This window comes from Lasioglossum baleicum, chromosome 18 (genome assembly GCF_051020765.1).
Source record: "Lasioglossum baleicum chromosome 18, iyLasBale1, whole genome shotgun sequence".
NCBI lineage: Eukaryota > Metazoa > Arthropoda > Insecta > Hymenoptera > Halictidae > Lasioglossum > Lasioglossum baleicum.
The window spans coordinates 3,449,986-3,473,256 of record NC_134946.1 but is presented as its reverse complement, the minus strand read 5'-3'; the positions used below and the strand labels follow the sequence as shown (position 1 = coordinate 3,473,256).

Here is a 23,271-nt window from a genome sequence, read left to right as displayed (position 1 = left end):
GTTTATTAGGACATTTACCTTACTATATGATATTAATCATTGTTTCTTGCAGGCATACATAGGCAAAGTGGGAATGGACGGCAGCAACTTCACGAGGATCCTCACCTGGGAGGATGACATCGCCTGGCCAAATGCCCTAACCATCGACTACTTCACCGACAAGATCTTCTGGGCAGATGCTCACCTGGACTACATAGCGTTCGCTGATTTGGAAGGTCATAACAGGAGGAAGGTCCTCACAGGAAACGCTGTTCCACACGTCTTCGCCATCACTGTCTTCGACGACTTCATTTTCTGGACAGATTGGAACTTAAAGGCTATCCAACGAGCCGACAAATTCTCAGGACAGAACATTCGACTGTTGCGCAACACCACTCACAGACCTTACGACATTCATGCCTATCATCCTCTGCGACAACTGGCTTATAAGAATCCTTGTGCGGTGGATAATGGTGGCTGCTCTCATCTCTGCTTGATCTCACCACCTGCGAGCTCGTACTTGCTGGAGGGCTACGGTCAACCTGGTGTCACCTCGTACAAATGTGCGTGTCCAAACCAATTCACATTGGAGAGCGATGGCAAGACCTGCAAGGCCAATTGCACTGCTGGCCAGCATCGTTGTGGATCGTATGATGAGAAATGCATACCATGGTACTGGAAGTAAGTAATAATAATAATCTTTATATCTATTCGGCCTCGAGGCTAGGAATCGGACAGTCCTTCTATTCCTAATTATTAGACAGCGGATCTTCATGCAGAATAAAAATTTTATTCCTGATTTGCAACTAACTGGAGTGACATAGAAATTTATTTTCTGTCTTAATATGTTTAATGGGTTGAAAATAATGACAGTATTTTTAAATTTTTGTTATAAATGCATAAAATCCGGTGTCTACTAATTACTAATCCATAATCTTTCCACCTCTTCTATACTAATACCTTTATGTTAAATTATAAAGGTGTGACGGCGAAAAGGACTGCAAAGACGGCTCCGATGAGCCAACGAGTTGTCCAGCACGAGTGTGTCGTCCCAGCGTGTTCCAGTGTACGAATGGCAATTGTAGACCTAGCGTGGCAGTGTGCGACGGCGTTGATGATTGCGGTGACAAGAGCGACGAGGCAGTTTGTTCATTAGAATGCGGTGAACTGGAATTCAAATGCAAGTCCAATGGTCGTTGCATCCACGAGTCGTGGAAATGCGACGGGGACGTTGATTGCAAGGATGGTAGCGACGAGGACCCAGCTATTTGCCGTAAGCATTGACATTCGCCTATTTGTCCAGGAGCTTAAAAATTTTGTACATTAATATCATTAATTAATGATTGATCTCTTGAAACGCAGACAACCGACCATGCGATCCAAGCACGGAGTTCACTTGCAAGAACGGCAGATGTATCCAGAAAGTCTGGATGTGTGACTCTGACAACGACTGCGGTGATGACAGCGACGAGCCAGCCTACATGTGTCGCCAGAGAAACTGCACCACGGGTTGGCAGCGTTGTCCAGGTCATGCTAACTATCGCTGCATACCCAAATGGCTGTTCTGCGACGGTAAAGACGACTGTCGTGACGGTTCCGACGAGTTGCCTGAGAATTGTCTCAAGTGCGACCCAAAGATGGACTTCAAATGCGCCAATAACAGATGCGTGCCTAAGCAATGGCTCTGCGATTTCGCCGACGACTGTGGGGATGGCAGCGACGAGGCAGAGACCTTGTGCAAGGATCGCTACAGGGAGTGCTCTGAGTCCGAGTTCCGCTGTGACAATGGCAAATGTATTGCCTCCAGATGGAGGTGCGACAGCGAGGATGATTGCGGTGATAACAGCGATGAGAAGGAATGCCAGACATTCGTGTGCAAGGTAGTAAAGCATACCACGGTAACTTCCGTTTCTATTTGTTTCATTTATTTTCATATCTAATGTGTGCCTTTTTATTACAGAATTATTCATTCCAATGCGCGAGCGGACATTGCATAGCTTCTTATCTGCGATGCGATGGAACAAGGGACTGCAGGGACATGAGCGATGAAATTGGATGTCCTCCAAGGTATCCAGGTGGAAGGTACTGTCCGCAGACGAGATTCGAATGCGACAACAATGTGTGCGTCTATCTCACCGACGTATGCGACGGCAGCGATGACTGTGGCGATGGGTCCGACGAGAATCCAGATATGTGCGGTAAGGGTGCCTCTCTTACTAATCGTAATACTGAAGATCATTATGCACAAATGTGTAGTCTATTAATCTTGCGACTAATGCATGAAAATAATTAACCGGATGGCATCCTTCAGCAAACTTCAAATGCGACACAACGAGGAGGTTCCAGTGCGCAAATCACAAGTGCATCGCCAAGTATCAATTATGCGACGGCTTCGACAATTGCGGCGACGGATCCGACGAGAACAACATGACAATGTGCGCGACCAAGATCAACTCGTGCGATCCCATAACCGAATACACTTGCTCCAACAAGAAGTGCGTCGAGCGTACCAAACTCTGCGACTTTGCCGATGATTGCGGCGACTCGTCCGACGAGCTGGGTTGCCGTAAGTATTTTTTATCATTATCAACATGGGAACTATAGACAACAGAACGTATTCAAGTTACACAAGCTGAAATGTTAAAGATTTTTCTAAGAACTCTCTCTCTCTCTCTCTCTCTCTCTCTCTCTCTCTCTCTCTCAGAATATTCCTGACAATGGACTTGTGTAACTTGTTTCCTTCGATGGTTCAAGATGATTATTGTCACTGATAAACAAAACGTTTGCAGACCATAATAAACCGTGCTTGGACTCGAACAAAGGCGGCTGCGCTCACTACTGTCACAACATCACCGGCGGTGGTTACATCTGCGCTTGTTACCCTGGCTACATAATCTCGCAGGACAATAGGAAACATTGCGAGGATATCGACGAGTGTGCCACTGGTCAACACCAGTGTTCCCAGATTTGCACCAACTTGAACGGCACCTACTCTTGCTCGTGCAGACACGGCTTCGAGCTCTCTGATAATCGCAGTGGAGTTTGTAAAGCTTTGGGTACCGAGGGAATGGTGCTGTTCGCGAATGGACCGGAAATTCGAGCCTACGACCTCCATAAGAGAGACGAGGTCGAGGTGATCGCTGACGAGAAGAGAGTGAAAGACATCGACTTCGATCCGAAAGCAGAGTACGTGTTCTGGATCGATAGTCACGATAATACCATCAAGAGGTCTTACATGCTGAACGCGAAAGGTGGTCAAGTGAAGATAGGATACGCGCAGGATCTTAACATAAAAAGTAATTTCATTTTCATAGTTTAATTTAACCCATTGCACTCGATTGGCTACTCTCGTGTGCAAAAGGTTGATCATTTTAATGGAAGTTGAATACAACGAGTGTCCTCGTTTCAGGCGAATCAACACCCACCAGTTTGGCAGTGGACTGGGTTAACGGTAATCTGTACTGGACCGAAATTGACACGATGGGGCTAACGCTGCTCGGTCGCGTAATGGTCTCGAAAGCTGATGGCAGGTATCGTCGAAGCTTGGTGACGGTGGACTTGCAGATTCCAGTTTCTATAGTCCTGGACCCAGAATTGGGCAAAGCCATTTGGGCAGATGCTGGTAGCCAACCGAAGATAGAGATCGCCTGGATGGATGGTGACAGAAGGAAGCAGCTAGTCAATGATAGAATCGAACAACCGACTGCACTCGCCATCGACTACTCCATGGGCCACGTTGTTTATTGGGCGGACAGCAAGCTGAACACTATCGAGTCCATCGAACAGGTGAGATTTTTGCGCTAGTTTCAACCAGAACGTGAACTCGTATTAACTACACATTTACACGCGTAGATACACGTGAAACGGAGATCGCTAATTACAACTGTTTTCAATCCCTGCTTAAAATCCTTTTCTCTAAACGAGCGGTTTCGTTGCAGGATGGTTCGAACAGGAAAGTAATCCTGAAGGGTGACACTCTGAAGCACCCAATGTCCTTGGACGTTTTCGAGAGCAGTCTGTACTGGACAACGTGGATGACCGGCGAGCTGATCAGGCAAGACAAGTTTGGCAGGGGTGTGCCGCAAGTTATCATCACCGACATAGCTGGACCCGGAGGAGTCAGAGTGTACCATCCACTGAGATACAACTCCTCCGTGATGAATCTTTGTCATGACGATCGATGCACGCATCTTTGCGTACCTATACCTGGCGGAACCCGGTGTCTTTGCTCGGACAGCATCGGTCCATTCCCTCAGTTAGGCACTTTCCCGCGAAACGAACGGCATTGCGACGCAACGAACGAGAGGCCGTTGCCTGCACCGAGAATCTGCCCTTGCAGAAACGGTGGCCTGTGTCAAGAGGGAGAGGACAATAAGCTACAATGCTCCTGCCCAGCCTTCTACCACGGAGAATTCTGTGAAGTGGGTCTGGTCGCTGCCAGATCAGGCAACGCCACCGCTGCCATCGTCATTCCCATCGTCATCTCCGTGTTGGTCCTCCTGGGAGCCGCCGCTGTCATTATGGTGCTCAAGAAAAGGCCGTTGTAAGTGCTTTTGCAAAATCAAAAGTACTTCCTTAACAAATATATATTACAACTTATATTCACTTCATTTTCAGTGGCAAACCTGGTGGTCTGGGCAGCCTAACCGGTGCCCAGAGTGTGTCCTTCAGACAGGGCAGTAACGTTGAATTTGGCGTGCCTGCCCACGAAAGAATGGTATGTAAAATATGTACAGTCGACTTCCTCTTAACCGACCCAGTGTAGATTACGATGGCGCCCGCATTGATCGATAAGTTTAGTTAGAGAAATGTCGCGGTTGTTTAACGTTAGTTGTTAACTTATATGTAGATTTCAATAATAAGAGGTTTCATTTTGTAAGTGTTAACGCTAGTTGTTCGAGTGTTAACGAGTCGTTTGTTCGAAACAGGAACCCCTGGACGTAGAGTACAACCTTGGCGATGTGAGCAACAAGAACAGGGACTTCAGCAACCCCATGTACGACGCGGTGAACACCGAAACGGGCGGCACCAACGGCACCGGTGCCAGCAGCATGTATGAGCTACCGGCTGAGATGAAACCGTCCAGCATCCAGCACAAAGAACCACCGCAGCTACACCTAAAGAGAAGAGAACTCGACCCGACGCCCATCGACTCGGGGAAGGACACGCAGCAGTTGGTCGAGGAAGACAAGTCCGAATGTTAGATAGTTTAAACTCTTTCGCGCAGTGACGTAGTTAGAAAGAAGGGAGACGAAGCAAAATGCAACAGCGGGGAAACCACGATTGAAAAATTGTTATATTGCGTTGTAGCGATTAGATTGAGTCTTGACTGACACCCGATTTTTTACTCTTCGAACGAATTTCTAGGCGAGACATTTTACACTATTGATTTTAATATTATATTTCCTATTCTTATCTCGATTGTTATAGATCATTATACACACTCAATCAAGACTCAAAGCTAATGGTAAGCATGTAATCCAAGCAAATTTTTATTTTAATCATGTTTTTATATAGATTTTACCAGCTTGACGGGACAGGATTTCTATTAAGCATAAGACTGAATGTGTTTTATCGGTTGTAATCGAATAACGAATGAGCCGGAAACAAATGATCGTTATGAAATCGTGCGATGAAATTGCGGCGCGTTTTTAGCGGTGTTTAATTGCAAGTTTCCTGCGCATTGTCGAAGAGAGGAGCTTGGAAAGTTCGTCTGACTGCGCCACTGCTTCTACATAGGGATGCTCTCGCATTCGTTGCACTTCTTTCTCATGTTAGTTCCGGTACGAACAAATTCTCTGAACAAATTCAGACGTTCCAACGAATGTCCGAAATATGTTGGAACCAGTTTGAGATTTAAGCGCAGCGAATGGCGAGTCGTGTCATCTTAGGTGCGATTTGTAAGTCTTGTAAATACGATTATCGCAGAATATTATTTTCACGTTGTCCATGTACCATAAAGAAACAAAACATTCCATACTATTTTTTTCGGAGGCAGCTCGAGGCACGAAAGAGCAGAAAGGTTGTCGAAACAAAGCATAGGAAAAGCGGTTGTTAATTTAAGGGACAGGGCCTCATCGAGTCACCTCACCAGAGACAAGAGTTTTCTATTTTTCTTTTCGAGCGAGGGACGAATCTCTATCGCGCGCAAAAAAAAGAAACCACCCGGAAACGAACAAAAAGGAAAAGACAATTCTCTGTGTTTCTCACCACCGTTTCTTCTCTCGATGTTTGCTCGGCCGCGTGAACGTTGTTATGTTGTACATTTTATTATTTTTTTTTCGTCTAGATTATGCGCGGAGAACATCGTCGGTGTACAGTTTTTCTTCCGTAGCAGCTGTGATCCGTAAAATTACAAATTGAGTACCCAAGTATGCGAAGCGATCTTGTTTTTTTTTTTAATTATCGAACGAACAAAAGCGTGTATGCCTCAGACGGAGTGATGAGGGGAGATTTTAAAAGAGGGAAAGAATAAGAAAGAAAAAACCCAGAAGAGCGTTTTCTTTTTCATTCACGCCGGTACAGTAGAATCTCGATTATGATTAGTAAGAGAAGTATTTTCTAGGGAAAACGTAATTGTAAGCTTTGGAATATCTGGAGTTTGTTGTTGTACATTCCATAAAATTATACAGATTGTTAACATACTCTTGATCGGCCATTTTTTTTTCTCTACCAGCGTCCATCAACTTTCACTATAGTGTATCGGTGTTTTTAATGCCCGACAGTGTCAACTACAGTGAGCAGTGATTTATTCGGTAATCAAGTTTCTACTGTGCAATCGTTTTTTTCTTTTTAACTATAATAATGTAACATGAGCGTTGTACATAGATCTTTCCAAGAGAATGAGCGGCACTGACTCACCTTTACAGATTATACATAAAGTTATATATATAAATAAAGAAATATAAATATATATATATATAAATTTTTAAAATATATATACATATGTATCAATTTTAAAAATATATATATATGTGTATATACATACACGTATGTATATTGTATATGTATGTACGAGCGTATGGGTAAATTATTGCGCCTCAGCATCCTCGGTAATGATTTTATCCTGGGCGGGGCTCCGGAGTGTCCTAATTTTATTTTTTAATTATATCAGTATTTTCTGTATTTTTTTTATCGAGGCGGCGAGATGATGATTGTTAATATATTGTTCGACTATTAAACAGGTACCGTCCAAGAATAAACCATGAAGTTTAACCACGCACTTTCCTTTCATTTGCAGGAGAAAGAGGATAACAGTAAGTTCGACCACTATTTTATACAGTATACAAAGACTTTAATCAACGATGTAATTTACAGAAACTGGACCTTATTATCTATTTATATCAAAGATTAAAGTACAAAACTTACAATATATATATAGTACGTTCGTTCATATATGTCAATAATACTTCGATACATTCGAGAAAGAAAAACAATAGGAAAACAATTTATCTTTCATAATATCAATGTCAATTTCACGGGACCTTTAACAATATATTTTTACATATATTCTTTACAAACTTAATTTACATTCAATGCGATGGCATCAAAAAAGCTTTCGAGTTACGCTACGTACAGCACTAGCATAAAATTCGATATATCTTTTCCTTCGTTCTTTTATATTATTATGCCTATCAGTCTTCAACGCCTAAACCGTACAATTAATTCAGCACAACCGCGAGTACGAACTTATCCAGCGAACATTAATTTCTTCGGTACATAATAAATAATACTTTCATTTGTATATAGAATTTAACATTTTCGAGCAGGTTGGGGTTATAGCGTGGAAAGTAAGGTTACACGCGTTGCGCATATGCAAGTCAAACAACGATCACTCGCATACCGCGGGAAGATGGGTGACCGTCGGAGAAAAAATAGAAAATTAACAAAACCCCCACCCCCCAGTTGATGGGGGACAGAATTCACCAACAGTAGCCTCTGCTTGTCGTAAGAGGCGACTAAAAGGGGAGGTTGTAGGGCGTTAGAAACTCGCACCCTTTTTTTGCGGAAGTATCCAAATGTTTCAATCATATCGCAATAAATAATTTCTTCTCAAAGCTTACTCCACTTTGGTGGCAGTCTGCTCGTCGTATTGAACAGAGGGTACCATAGGCGGCTTGAAACCATACTCCATCTTGGACTGCCTAAAGCTACCGGTATTCCCAATCACTCCATCCTGCCTGGTTCTCCTCAAGGTTGCTTGAATATCCGAAGTGTACTGTATAGATTTGGATTGGATACCAATGGGTACTTTCCTCGGTACAGGACCCACGTATTCGTCAAGGATCTTATCCTTCTCGACCCTCCCATACGACACAGTATTACCACCATTGCCTCCAACCGAGTACGAATGGGAGTACTGTTGCGATCCATACGACCCAAACTTCTTTGGTAGCGTGTGAACTACGGGTTGCCTGGCCAGGGGCCGGTTCAGAGCGTAGCCAAGACCGTAGAGTTGCGTAGAATTATTATAATAACCTTGATCGTCAGACCCGTACGAGGGTAGCGTTTGGAAGGTCTGCTGTCTGATCACTTGCTGGTAGTTCCCGTCGTTCTGAACGTTATAGATCGGAATCGCCACTGATTTAACGAACTTTGCTGCTTCTACAGGGTATGGCCTTGCGACGTGCACCACTGGCTTCTCTACGACCTTCTCCACTGGAACCGGCACGGGTATAGGCTTCTCCACAATCTTCTCCACCGGAATCGGGACCGGTTGCGGCACCCTGAAGTGGATCGGGAATGGAATGAGTACCCTCTGGATCGCGATCGGCACCTTCTTCTCGATCACTTTCTCCACGTGCACCGGGTAAGGAATGCGAATCTGCTTCTCCACTATTCGATCCACCGGCACGTGCACAGGAAAAGGTTGCGCGATCGTTATTTGCTTCTCGATCATTTTCTCCACTTGGTACGGCTGAGGCGCCGCCATCAACAGTCTCAGCTGCTGATCCGTTTGCGGATCGCTGGCAGGCTTGTTCACCAGGATTTGAGGCACCTCCTGAGTCCCCTGAGCGCTTTCTAGGTTCACCAGGTTTGGTAGCACCTCCGTCAACCTGGAAGGCTGCTGCGTGACCACTATCTTACTGTCCAACTGATCCCTCGCTCCGAAATTAGGCTTGTCAGGCCGAACCACTTGATCCAACTGGCCAATACTGCCAGAGTATACAACGTCGTTTTCATTGTAATCGTGACGACCTCGATCGAGGTTGCTGGATGGGACTAGCTCGTCGGTGATCTCGTTGCTCTTGTAGATACTCACCTGGCCAGGTCTCCTACCCTTTGGCAACTTTCTGTAGTCCTGCTTCATCAGAGGCTGCTCATTATTCGGAACATACTCCATAGGATAATGTATCTCGTGCACCGGCGCTGTATGGTAGATCTCCACAGACTTCTGAATCTCCACCGAGTGCGTGGGAGCATTCGACACTTCGGAGATCTGCTCCTGTTGGGACAACTGATCTTGGGAATGGGTACTGCCGTCGGTAGACTCGTTTTGGATAACAACGTCCGAATTGGGAGCGGCAAGTTGCGAGGACTGAACCTCGTGCTGAAACTCTTTGTCGTCATTGAGCGAGTGCAGGTCCTGTCCAGCGTTCATCAGAGCTACGCCTACCTGGAGAGGATTCAGAATGACTGGAGACGCTGCCAGGTATCCTGTATCTGGTCCTTTCGCTTTTGTCGACTCCGGCGACGGAGTTGATTTCGCCACCTCGTTGTTTCCAAAGTAATCGATCGTGCTGGAAGAGTATTTCTTCTGACGAGGTAAATCCGGCACCACAATGGGCCCAGAAAATTTCCCTAAGGACATCGTCCCAACTGAAGAGGAACTGTCCTTGGTCGAAGCACTGTTGTACATCTCTACATTATGCTTCCTTAATTTCTGCTCCCTGTTGCTCGACTGGGACGCTTCGTCGCTCGTCCAAGGCAAGCTTAGAATTTGATTGCTTTTGTGGAAGTCACTTTTCAAATTATCTTCCTCGATGTCCTTTTGTTTTAAAGCTTTCTGCGGCTCTATAGCCGACGTGAGTAATACCGGATCTTCCGGGTACGTGCCAAGAGGGTTCTCTGAAATGTTCAGCTTTTTGGACACGAACGGTCTAGGGTACTTTCTGCTGTGCTTTCTGTGCTCCTCGGACGAGGATGCATTGGTAACAGGCTGTCTAGACTTCAGACGACCAAAGCTGTTGCTCCTCTGTCTCAAAGTCGGCGCGCGAACTCTTTGACCAAAGTCTCCAACCGATTCCACGTCGATTTGCTCCTCGGGAATGGAGTAGCCTAAGTCGTTGAAGCTGTTCTCGTGGGTACTGGGAAGTTTCGTTGTCGCGGTAGACTCTTGGAGTATAATTTCCTGCGATGGAAAATACTCCACTATGACTGTCTCGTTCTGACTAGTTCTCGCCGGTCTTGCAGCAGTCTCTGACTCGTTCGGACTGGTTTCTTCAGGTCGTTTTTCTTCTACAGGTAGGATGTATGGCTGGACCAATTGCTTAGAGTGTCGCTGTTGACTGTCACCCTGAGTTTCATTCTGAAATTAAATAGAGAAGTTAGGAATCCATTTACTCCAGGAGTGTAATTTCTAGTCAATCGGAGTGCTTCATTGCTGTACCAATTACGCTACTAATGTTGCACTTCTTCTACCACGTTGGAATTTTCCATCCCGAGGAATAGCAATCAAGAAGCATTTGCATAATCGAATTTCTAATCAAGGCGTAATTGCACGGAAGCTGTTATTTTGGACGTTCTAATCTTGCTAGAACATCAGCAGAAGCCTCGAAAGAGATTATAATCAGGATTCGGTATCAATTAGGGTATCGCCTATTCGAGGAACACCATCTGCAAAATGATTTGCGCAAACGTGAACGTCAGCTCATTCGGTCAGCCTAATAAACCGTTCCGAAGACGAGGAGGCGTCTCCTTTTACGTGAAGATCGAGTGAAAGCGTGCTCGAAGGGTCATCGTCGATGGGGAATATGTGGAATTCGCGTTATATCGGATTCTGACGCAACGAATCGCACATTCCTAGAAAAACTGACTGCCGACTGACAAGGGAAGTTAACGATCCAGGAAATTCCGAAAACTATGAAACAATTTCGACTTGGAACTGTACAGGGTGATTCTGGGTAATTACCCCTTATAGGAATCATAAAAAGATAAAGTATCAAATTTCAAAGATCGAGTTTTGGAAGAATAGAAAATTTAAGAAATTGTGAACCTCTTCAAGGGGTGGCTTCATCCCCCCCCCCCAAAATTATACTATGCTACAATGAGGAAAATGGATATGTGTTACACATGAATTGCTCTGATTTGGCACAAGGTTTCATAATTTTCCGAGCTTCCTGGTATCCTAAGTGCCCTCGTGACTGGGCAAATATGATTATTCAGCGTTCGTTGCGTCGAAAGTGAGTTGCTTTCCAGCAATCAGGAAGGGAAAGCACGGAAATCGCAGTTGCTCAGTTTGAAAAGTGATCGATCAGTTGCATTATTGAAATTTCACTCTCCATCTTCCACACCAACCTTCCCATAATTGTTGTCAGTCGCTGGAATGAACTTCACAGTCGCTATTGTTGCTTCTTCAGGGTTGCTCTGCTGAGAAGAGTTCTGGGTTCTCTCGTTCTGATACCCATTGAGTATATAATGACCTCCGATGATCTTCTTTGTCTCCTCTGTTCCTAGATCGCCTGTAGTTTTCTCAAATCTGTGCTCTGAAACTGTCTGCAACAGAAGAGATTTTTCGGTGAATAGTGGAAATGCGTTGCAGAAAAATCAACTACCTCCGAATCTTTTTAAACGTTGAACATTAATAGCCCAATGAGTATTGTACACAAAGAAATTTCAGTTGATCCCTCGGGTCAAGAGTGGGAAGGAGTCAAAGTTTTCATTTTGGGAAATCTATAAATGGCTGTAACTATCGAACAAGAACAGGTGTCGACTAGCTACTTGCACCAGAAAATCACAAAAAAATCAAGCTTTCCAACGATATATAATTATACACACTTTGTTTATTTTTTATATAACTTTTCTCGCGTTTTATGTTGCCTGGTGTGCATTTGAGTTTCGAAAAATTGCTATTTCTCCATGAAAAGATCGTTTGATTTTAACTAAAAACTAGTTTAGCATTAGTAGCATATTCTATGCCCTTTCGAGTGACATACGGGCCATTTCGAGGAGTCGTGTCATTCTTAACTTGTGGTATGAATTTTCTTGGAGGGAGCGTCGATTTTCCGACATTTCGTTCGCTTGTTCTCTCGAGTTTTCGTGTGGTGTTTGTTCGGGGGATAAAGGGAAACGGACGAGGATGATATGAAATGATCGGAAACCAGAACCGCTGGCCCAGAAATGGCGCCTGCGGTGCTGGCAACCGGTCGGCCGCGGCGCGAAGAGAAAAGTCGCGTTCTATCCTGGCCGTCCGGCGAATTTTGCTAAAGTAGAGTAGCTGGCAGGAGGCTGAAAATAACCGGTGAGCCGAGATGAGAGAAAGGTGGACTTTACGGTACCACCGGCGGTCTCCCTTTCTCCTATGGCGTTCGAGCGAGAAGAAAGGAGAAACGGGAAAAGATGCGCGCCGCATTCTTGCAGCCACGCGCGCAAAAGAAAAACCAGTGAGAGTCGTGCGCGCGAGTTCAAAGTCGCGATAAAAGCAAACCGTTCGGGACCGGGTCCAGAGAGTCCCATTGGCTCAGAACCGAGCCCCGTGATCTGCTTCTAACGGCGAACACCCCTTCCCAAAACCACTTAGATCCTTTCGAGCGGTTAAAAGATCAACTTACGCCATTTCTTCGCTTCTGTGTCATTCCATCGTTGTCTGGCTGACCTAGATGGTACACAGAACTGTCTCTCATACTATCCTAACAAATTTTAATTCTTATCCTACGCCTATTTTCTGGGAAATTACATTTCTCACCCTGTTCACGAGAAAATCAGGATTTTCGACTTTAACCTTTAGATTATTGAAACCCTTTCTGTATTTGACATGTTTGCACAAATTCTCATTATAACGCTATAAATTAATATATTAGCGAGTCAAGAATGGACATTCAGAGAAATTTTGTAATATTTTTTAGAGAAATATTAACAAATCGTTGAAAGAAGGGTTAACAATTTTTTGCGCGTGAACCATAAAAGGTAGATGAACGTTGCTTGAATGAAATGATTTTATAAACTCTCCTGAATACACTAGTATATATTTTTTAGCATTATAAATGTTTTACTATTTGTAAATAATGTTTTAACCTAACAGGAGCACCGTCTTTCCAAAGTTGATTATCTCGAAAAGGAAGGCTCGAACGAGAAAAGTTTATTCCACGTTTTCGATAGATCTTTTTATGTAGAATTAGCCAGTAGTCAGTTCTAATACCAGTCACGAGGCACCCCGTGTTTCCCAACCGATTCTGCCATTTTAGTCTCGGGAGTTCAGCCACAGAAATGATCGGAAACCTGATCTCCGCAACCGGTGAAACTTGCCAATGAATTCTGGGAGCTCTTGCTGTTTCTCTCCCCAAAAGGTCTGTTTACCAAAACGAGTCTTAAATATCCTCAGCTGTTCTGCATTTTGTTTGTTTTTCTGTTTGTTCAAACAATATTCGCCGTAGCGGTGGATAAAAACGTTGCTCCTGGATTATCCGCGGAATTTAATTAGAATAAAACAATTACGGTGCGAGGCCTGATATTACGTTTATTTGATTTGTAAGTCACAACAGCGGCGATTACTATGAAGTAACACACGCAAGACAATCCTTTCGCTCGCAGGATAATTTTCAGACACGCTACAGACGAACAACTTTCCCCATTTTACGTTTACGAGAGAAAAAAGTGGGGGGGGGGTCATTAAAAAGCAATTTCCAATTTGTCATCGCTTTCTTAAAACACCAGAAGAAAAATATTATATATTTTATCGTTTAATTTTGTGCATGATGTTTATCTTGATGGCTAGGGAATGTTTATGACATTTTTGCAGAAAGAAAAACAGGAGTAAATGAAACGTAAACACAGGTGGTTCACTTTTGCAGAAAGAGAAAGGATGAGAGCGAGATCATTTTTGCGGATCTTTTTAGAGTAGGTGGGTCAACTCTGGGAGAGGCTTTCATCCGAAAGTGTACGGAGAAAGTATTCGCGGTTTTTGTTAGAGGAAATTTTCGTACCGGAAAAACACGGTGTCCGTTTACACGGTTCTTTAGCACCTCCGAAGTGGCATTTAAAAATATACGTTTCTAGTCACTCGAATCGTTAGAAACATCTATACAAATCTCTCTGCATAACCTTCAGTCCAATATTTAACGTTTATCAACATTAGAGTGAGCCAACCCTCGATTATTGATACACAATAACAGAATTTTTCTAAATCATTCTAATTCGCTAAATTTTCAACGCTCCTGTGACTGCTACACTTCTTTCTTAAATTCTTATGGCAAGGCTGACTTTAAATTGCATGGCAGTGGACTGTTAAATTGCAAATGGCATGCTCGAGAGTCTTCACATTTTACCACCGTCATCACGGTGTTCTTTTGGTTCCAGAAAATAGGGCAGGCAAAGAGGAAAGCCATATGCAAACAGAAAAATGTCGACAGTTATTTCCCGGTAACCGGTGATTAGAGAAGATTCTGCAGTGTTCGCTGTAACCGATAGAACTCGCAGTTAACAGTTCTAGTTACGCACTACAAGTCCGTAGAATCTTGTAACGGTCCAGGGTAATGCGAGACCCTAATTACAGGCGATTGCATTTCATGTGAAGCTGCGGCAGCTGCAGGTGACCTACAGAAATTGCATTCGAAGAGAAAGTCGAATTACTTCGGAATATGCATGCCCCTAATATCAACAGTTAGACCAGGGAGTCCCCGCTCTGGGAGACCCTCCATCTTCATCAATGTCTCCTCCTCCCATAAAGTTGGGAGAAGAGATATGAAAATGAAGACGAAAGATTTGAAGATAAGAGGGGGAAGAGAGAGAGAGAGGGAGAATTTTTGTACGCGTCGAATGGCTGACCGGCCTTCAGGCCAACCTTCATCCGCAAGTTTTAGGTGAAAGTCGTCCTTAACCTTCGCATGCAGCCTAGGTCATTTCACTGCCGCTCATTCTCTTCCGACAAGCCTGTCTAACAAAGTCCGCCTCGCACTTTCCCCTTGTGCTTCTACTCGGAACCGTTTGCTCGAGCTACTTTGTCATTATAGTTGGCTTATGAAATGGTTGGAGTATCCTCGTCGAGCACTGCTGAACTATCATTTCGCGCGTTCCATGTAATTTCTTTGTTCTGTAGTGTAAAATTACACTCCGGATCGTTTGGGACTGTATACATCATAGAGTATCTCAGGTTTTCATCTGTATGAGGGCTGGTCCAATCGCATAAATTACATTATCACCCTGTCGCATCGTGTAGGCATAGTTTTAGGCTTCGCTGAGCCTCAATCTTCTACATCTGGGGAATGTAGACCTTGCTACTCGTCAATTTTCTTCTTCAGAGAAACCTTCTAGGCTATGCTAAGCTGCAATATACATTTGTAAAAAGTTCTATGCTTCACTAAGTCTCAATCTTCACTTGAAAGAAGTTCTAGGATTCGCTAAGTCTCAATTTTCACTTGGAAGAAGTTCTAGGCTTTGCTAAGTCTCAATCTTCACTCGGAAGAAGTTCTAGGCTTCGCTAAGTCTCAATCTTCACTTGGAAGAAGTTCTAGGCTTTGCTAAGTCTGAATCTTCACTTGGAAGAAGTTCTAGGCTTTGCTAAGTCTCAATCTTCACTCGGAAGAAGTTCTAGGCTTCGCTAAGTCTCAATCTTCACTTGGAAGAAGTTCTAGGCTTTGCTAAGTCTGAATCTTCACTTGGAAGAAGTTCTAGGCTTCGCTAAGTCTCAATCTTCTTCATGTGGAAGACGTAGACTTTGCTAAGTCTCAATCTTGTTTATTGGGAAGATGTTTTAGGCTTCGCTAAGCCTCAATCAATTAAACAGTATACAATCTGTTCGAAAATTCTCTGAGTCCTCCATAGGGTCTTGGCAGGGATAATGTATGTGTTACCAGGCAGTTCAAAGGAACTGTAACATGATAGGATAGGCCAGAGAATCTTGTTAGAAACTGCATGACAGATGGGATTCTCGGCGGGTGTTGGTCGCGCCTATACACGAAGTGGCACTGAACGACGCCCGCAAGTAGATCGAGGTTAAAGATTTCTATGCCCGAAGGTTAAGGATGTCTCTTGCCCGGTGTCTATCGGTCCGGGGGTTATGCGTGAAAGGTTCTCCCGTTTTACGTAAGGCGAACGAAACTTGTTCTGCATTACTTATTTCGTTCGTCCTCTGTCGAAAGTAACTTCCGCTCTCCGCCAACCGCCCAAACACGGCTGCCGTTCTATCTCGACGTGAGAATCCGTTTATTCGTGTGCTAGGTTAGGGTACTCGCAGGGAAACGCGAGAATGACAATGCATAATGCTCGAAGAACCACCGTTTCCCCCCGTCAAAGTAAGAACATCTTTGTATCTCCTGTTTTGAAATGTAAACATTTGTCGAACATTTTCGAATCGATTCTGTAGACTCTTCACTTACCAAAGTGAATTTTTAAATTGTACATTGATTTTCTCAGACATTTTACGATTTCATTTAAAAGCTGGAGGCGTAAGCAGAAATCTGCGAATTCATTTGGCGCCGCGGTTTACAGGCTTGTCGTTCCACGAAAAACAAAGAATTCAAATTGAAACTGCGTAGTAGCGATGGAAAGTACTGAAATGAAGATTTAAATTGCTAGGCGTAATTGACCGGAGGTATTAGAAGATGGTTGGAAACGTAAGAACCGGTTAATAATTGTGTAAGTTTCTAATACTAAATTTTATTGGAAGAGTTCAATAACGATAATTGAGGAACTTGTATAAGCAGTGCTTTCTTTCACAACCCTGAAAGTTGGCTTCTGCCGTTTTATCTAACAGTGTCAACGATCCAGCAGGATCGTTCATAAATAAATTTCTTTTCCTACTGGCGCGTAATCATTTCCTTACGGCGAGTCATTCTTGAGTAATGGCTTGAGGGCGCTAATGGCGGACGTTGCTTCCTCAAAATACTTTCTTCGTCTTCGACGAATAACGGAAGCAACGTTCCGTCATTTCAGAAGTTGAACAGTAAATGGATAAATAAAATTTTAAAAATAAATACAACTTTTTCATTTATGAAATTGTTAAAGCTAATCTAATGTATGTTTTTGTGTGTTAATCACCATGCAAATGATATTCGAAAGTGTGCATCGTTAACATTCCGAAGCGACTTAACGACATGTAACAACAAGCGTGCAATTTCTGCCGAGGAAAACATTGAAGGAGTGTGTTTAAAAATGTGTTGTTTATTAATAGAGGAAATTGTTAGAGCTGCTGTGATTATCGAAGAGAATGAGAGAATTTGATGAATGCACGAGTAAATTGTGGTGAGCTATGTTAGTATATCCTCGGTTATGTAAATGGCTGATCTTAATGGCCGATTGGACCGGCTGCTGGGAAAATGAAACCCCTGAGAAAATTTACGAATCACGCAGGTATTGAGCCGGCAGAGGAGTTCTCTACATTTACCTTTTCGTTGCTCCAGTTTCCACGGGAATCGGACTCCAATGTTGCTGTCACGGTTGCTATCCACACAGCCGTAGCCACCTGTTCAACAAAACAAGGATGATTTACCCATTTCTTCAGTAAACAACCGGAAATTGATGAATGCAAAACCGGAAAATTAATTTTTGCTCTACATTCTCTTCGATTCGATGGAGGATCGATAAAAATTATTTCCATCATTTTTATTTTCAATTTTCGCTGACCTTTAATTTTGTACTCATTTCAATAAATTATAAAGGGGAACTAAAAAGTGCATAATCGAAAAATAACATATTTTTTGCTCTACAATTTTACTTCAATTAAATTCTCGTTTGAGGTTGTGCAGCAATTGCGTGATTTAATGCGTTGCAGTTTATTATAGTTAATTCGTTGCTTCCCAGTGTTGAGGAACCTCTCGGCCGATTATAATAACTGCATATGTGATTTACAGTTGGTTGGTTGCACCGTAACGATTAATTAAACGCGATGTTCTAAACAGAGCGTCGTGTCTTCCTTTCTCATTGTCAGTAGGGAATTGTGTGCGCGGATGAATAAAACATTAAACAATTTGTGCGAATTGTTAATATTAGATATTGATGCAAATGCGGATGGAAATCTACATGTACAGAAACATGTGAATGTAAGTGTAGTTGCAGTACTTTTTTATTAATGCAAACATATTTATTAATATGGGTGTTAATGCAAATTCAATTAGAATTGCAGTATTTTGTACTGCAATTGCAATTTAGAACTAAATCAAATACACACGAATAAAAAGACAAAAATCGATTCAACTGTTCCACTTAAATTAATTTTCACAAATCAACATAAAAGGAATCTGCATAATCTTTTGAAACACATTTTCAGAATTTAACAAAATGAAACAGGGTGATCGGCTAAATTAAATGAAAAAGCAACGGATTAAAAATTTTAAATTCAGACTTCATAAGCTCGAGAAAACGCAACTTTCCTCACACTGAACACATTTCAACTTAATATTCTTCGGATCAACAAATAGAAATGTTGATTCACTTAATCACAGAAGATCAGGAAGCACGGAGAAACGTATAATGATTTTGCAAAACCCAATTTTAACAGATTCCATAGAATGAAACCGAACAAAATTCAACGAAATCAGACAGGATGAAATTGAACAAAATGAAACGGCGCGAAATAAAAAATAGGGATTTTATGGGAGACTTACCAAGTAAAGTTTCATGATTAACGAGTCGGTGAACAGTAGTTCCTGCCCTCCCTAGTACAGGATGTTCTCCTCTATTCTCTGTTGTGCGGTTGCCAATCCTCTGGAACGTCGATGCACGCACTCCGGAAAGAAACAGTGTACTACTTCGTCCCGGCGCGATACACTTGACTTAACTGGTAGCTCCAGTTATCCCCACGCATCAAAGGAGTCCGAAGAGAGCTACGATCGCCATTAAAGATCCCTCGGACAGCATCCGATACGATCCGATCCGATCCGATCCGCGATCTAAGTACACGATCCTCGAGCGGCTGAACGCGACGCTGGATCTCCAGCGCTGAAGAAAGCAAGGGACACCGGACCGTGCAGAGACAAATTCCAACGGAAACACGCTCCGGGAACAAAACGAATCGGCGACTGCAGAACGGGGACACTTCGCTCGAATTTTTCCGAAACCATCAGATTATTTACATTTCGTTCTATCAGGCCTATTTATCGGTACCGTTCAAACACATCCGCTTTGAATACTTTCTTCCGAATCAATTTTATTTATCAATGAGAGGTGTCCATTCTACTATACATCAGGTTTATCAATTTTATTCGTCAATAGACTGCGGATCTTTATGCAAAATAAAAATAGTCTGCATCGATTGCAAGAAATAGAAACTAAATTGAATGTTATTTCTTCCCTTGATGATTTTAATGGAGGAGAAATCATATATTGACATCTTCAATTTGTCAAATTTTTCCAGTAATTTTCAATTTCATCTACTCAATTTTGCTATAAATGCATAAAGATACCAATACCAATCTTCATCGATGGAGTACATTCATTTTAGCACATCACTTTTGTGTTTGCGAATAAGATATATTCATTTTGGTAAATCAATTTTATTAATCAACAATTGAAGACACTTTAATTAATTCTACTATACTATAATATTTTAGCACATCACTTTTATTTGTGAATAAAATATATTCATTTTGGTAAATCAATTTTATTAATCAACAATTGAAGACACTTTAATTAATTCTACTATACTATAATATTTTAGCACATCACTTTTATTTGTGAATAAAATATATTCATTTTGGTAAATCAATTTTATTAATCAACAAGTGAAGACACTTTACATTCATATCTTTATTTCGTATTAATATTGGCAAATCAATTCTATTTGTAAGTCCGGAAAATCTTCTCGATTAGAAGGCGTTTTCACGATTGAAAGGCCTCTTTCCTATAAGGAAGAAACTTATGGGGAGTGGCTCGACCAAGGATGATCGAATGAAAGGTCGAGAAAGTGACACTGACGGGACGTGGACATTCTCGATGATTCTATGATTTTCCTTTCTTCTCGCGTCGGCTATTATTGCAATTAATAGCCCGGTACCCGCTCGTGACAGACATACAGGCATCCGAGGTATTAAAGAAACGGAAAACATGCTGTTCCGTTGTCCCGCGCCGACGACTGTGTAAAACCATACATCATTCATGAGGAGACACAATGCGCGAGATTATGGCGCCATTATTTAATACTGTCAACAATGCGACAATGCTAATGTTCTCACATTGAAAATTCTATGTCACTCGCGGGTTCTTGAACGAACATAAACAATCATCTCTGACGATAAATCACGCAAACCAAAAATTCAGTAGTACAAGTCAACGACTAGTCAGACATCTGAAAATTTTTGTTTCTCGAAGTTTCGCTATTTTTGCAATTCCAAATCAGTAGCGTAACTCAATGACAAGTTAGACGGCCGTAAATTTTTGCGGAAATATTAATGAACATTATCCATTTGCACTCCGAATTATTTTTCAATTGTATTGCCAACAACTCCCTACTATTTCAAGTGTTCTGTGTGTGTTTGAAATTTATTTCAAAGGACTGTTCCTTGACTGCTACTTATTAAATGTAGCTCTCAAGCTTTGTTGTAATTTATATTTGTGAACATTCCGTTTGTTTTTAACTAAAAAATAAGACAATTCAATAAATGAAGGAGGAACCAAATACATATAACAACCCGTTTTATTTACATTTTTCTTTCTCTGATGTCGAGCCACGCTCGACGAAGGAGTGCAAAGGGTTAATATCAATAAATATTAGATGTTCAGTCCACTGTTGTGCTGCTGTACCGCAGAAGTTATTCGAAAGCTATTCGAATAAATCCGCTTCGAATAAAAAAGTTATCTATTATATTCATCGAATAAATTCTCGACGAGTAAAATTATTTAAATAACTAGTCGAATAAAAGATACTTTTCTATTCGAACCTTCGAATAACGAATAAAAATATTGTTATCTTTTATTTGTTATTCGAAATTTTTATTTAACTAAAATTTTTGCTCAACTACGGCTGTACCCGGCATGCGGCGATGCAGGTGAATGCAATTTTCTCGGACGACGTGCGTCGCTTCGCTCGGTTTATAGTCGAATAGTCAATAAATAGTCCCGCCCAGGCCATTCGGCATTACACTCCTTACTTTCATCTGCCTTTCACTACTTCGCATCGCAATCTCGTGCGTGTCCTTTTTCTTCCCTGACCGGTGAACACAAATTGCACCGGACCGCGCGGATGCGATGTTCAATGAAACGCGTTTTCGTGGAACACTTTTACTCGCCTGTGAACACCATGCTGCAAGAAACGCGTCGTCTCTGCAGGAAGTTGTCTTATCAGAACAAGATCTGAAAATCAACCGGTGTATAGAAGAATACAAACACCGGATTACCAAATCGAAATATCCTTCTCTTCTCCTGTTACGCAACTAACAGTCATAACTTCTCCTCGTAGAAAAGTTCTAGGCTTTGCTAAACTTCAATCTTCATTCCAAAAAAGTTCTAGGCTTCTCTAAACCACAATCTTCCTCATGTGGAAGACATGGACTTTTTTAAGCCTCAATCTTGTTCATTGGGAAGATGTTTTAAGCTTCGCTAAGCCTGAATCTTCACTTAGAAAAAGTTCTAGGCTTTGCTAAGTCTCAATCTTCACTTCGAAAAAGTTTTAGGTTTCTCTAAGCCACGGTCTTCTTCATGTGGAAGACATAGACTTTGTTAAGCCTCAATCTTGTTCATTGGGAAGATGTTTATAGCGAGACTATGGTCATTACCAGAACCAGATCTGAAGATCAACCGGTGTATAGAAGAATACAAACACCGGATTACCAAATCGAAATATCCTTCTCTTCTCCTGTTACGCAATTAACAGTTATAACTTCTCCTCGTATAATTGTAACAACACGCACTGATCGCATGCGCATATAGATGAGTAAACAATCTGTAATGCATTTCATTTTCTCTGGTATCTATAATTCATGTACTTAAGTGTTAATTAAGACTTATAAATACCGTTTTGCTCGGAGAATTTCTCTGTGCGGGTAAAATCTGCGTGTGTGTTATTCAATGTATGTATACGTATCATTACTACATGTCTGCATTACTATATTTATTGTACATACATTTTTACATTAGCCTACACACACTCTCTCTCTCTCTCTCTTCTATATGTTTATACATCATTTTTACATGATGTTTCACTGTTCTTTTGAACTAACTCACTAAACTAACGTTTAGACGAATAAATTGTTGTCCTTGTGTAGTACATGTAAGAATATTTTTCGGAGGTGTAACATATTCTATATTTTATAACTAGACTGCGGATCTTTATGCAAAATAAAAATATTTTGCAACGATTGTGGGCAGCAGGAGTTAAATAAAAATTCATTTCGTCCCTTATAATAGACTTTTTACATTGAAAACATCATAACAATATCCTTAGATTTTCCTAATCTTTCACTATTTTATATTTCACCCAGCCAATTTCTTCGTAATTGCATAAAAATCCGCAGTCTATTTATAACAATACGTATATACTGTAATATATGAATTTCGAATTTCATGAAAGATGTTAAAGTGGGTTAGAAGATTTGAACTCGGATCTCTAAGTTTTGTAGTTGACCACAGAGTCCTGAACCCTTTACGTTATCTCTAGCCAATATATTCGGTACTTTTGCGGATGTTTCGTCACGAAGGAATCCAGTTTCGTTATCTCCGACTGTTTATTAATCGCAACATCGGGTGCAACGGTTCGTTCGACAAGAAACAAGATCAAAAGTGTACACTTTTGCAAACGAAACGCGGTCAACGGGATTTTTTTTTGTCTGGCGTGCCCACCGCACTTGGCTCGACTTTCTAAAGTGCGCTCGGGTATGCATTATATTTCATTGTTACGCGGTCGTAATTGATTGTTTTTAGAGACGAACGGATATCTGAATAATCTGCGGAATCACTTTCTTCTTGTGTATTGATTATCCTACTGGGACAAACTGAACGATATCGAATTCTGAGCATTCTTTAAAATCGTTAACTTTTAATCCATTAAATTCATTCTTCAACGTGAGTAGCACATTTACGTGATCAGATATTTGTACATGGCGAATCGTGTAAATTCAATAAATTTATAAGAAACCACATTTGAAGCATGTTTTTCATTTAAAAATTATCTTTACCTCTACCTTCTAGATGTGTATAAGTATAAGT

General features: G+C 41.8%; 2 protein-coding genes across 2 annotated transcripts in view; one reads left to right on the top strand and one right to left on the bottom strand.

Annotated features, from left to right (window-relative positions):
* Mgl (low-density lipoprotein receptor-related protein megalin) overlaps positions 1–6,623 on the top strand; it is a 42,857-nt gene extending 36,234 nt beyond the window's left edge. The window contains exons 10-19 of the mRNA XM_076443155.1: positions 53–660; positions 960–1,252; positions 1,342–1,859; positions 1,940–2,177; positions 2,291–2,545; positions 2,769–3,275; positions 3,389–3,765; positions 3,918–4,522; positions 4,597–4,696; positions 4,908–6,623. Coding sequence (XP_076299270.1) covers positions 53–660; positions 960–1,252; positions 1,342–1,859; positions 1,940–2,177; positions 2,291–2,545; positions 2,769–3,275; positions 3,389–3,765; positions 3,918–4,522; positions 4,597–4,696; positions 4,908–5,183 — 3,777 coding nt within the window. The 3' untranslated portion in view covers positions 5,184–6,623. The remainder of the gene's footprint in view (positions 1–52; positions 661–959; positions 1,253–1,341; positions 1,860–1,939; positions 2,178–2,290; positions 2,546–2,768; positions 3,276–3,388; positions 3,766–3,917; positions 4,523–4,596; positions 4,697–4,907) is intronic.
* Positions 6,624–6,848: 225 nt separating this feature from the next.
* Positions 6,849–19,060, bottom strand: LOC143218140 (uncharacterized). The gene is made up of 4 exons (XM_076443156.1): positions 18,738–19,060; positions 17,519–17,596; positions 11,497–11,694; positions 6,849–10,507 (listed from the first exon to the last, which is right to left on the bottom strand). The coding sequence occupies exons 1-4, from the start codon at positions 18,750–18,752 to the stop codon at positions 8,039–8,041; spliced, it is 2,760 nt and encodes a 919-aa protein (XP_076299271.1). The 5' UTR covers positions 18,753–19,060; the 3' UTR covers positions 6,849–8,038.
* Between the last annotated feature and the right edge of the window lie 4,211 nt (positions 19,061–23,271).

Excerpts from the sequence above, each read along its gene's own strand:
- LOC143218140 (XM_076443156.1), bottom strand. Across the intron at positions 11,695-17,518 it reads GAAACTGGAGCAACGAAAAG|ACAGTTTCAGAGCACAGATT; the intron begins GTAAATGTAGAG and ends CTTCTGTTGCAG. Across the intron at positions 10,508-11,496 it reads CTGACAACAATTATGGGAAG|AATGAAACTCAGGGTGACAG; the intron begins GTTGGTGTGGAA and ends ATTTAATTTCAG.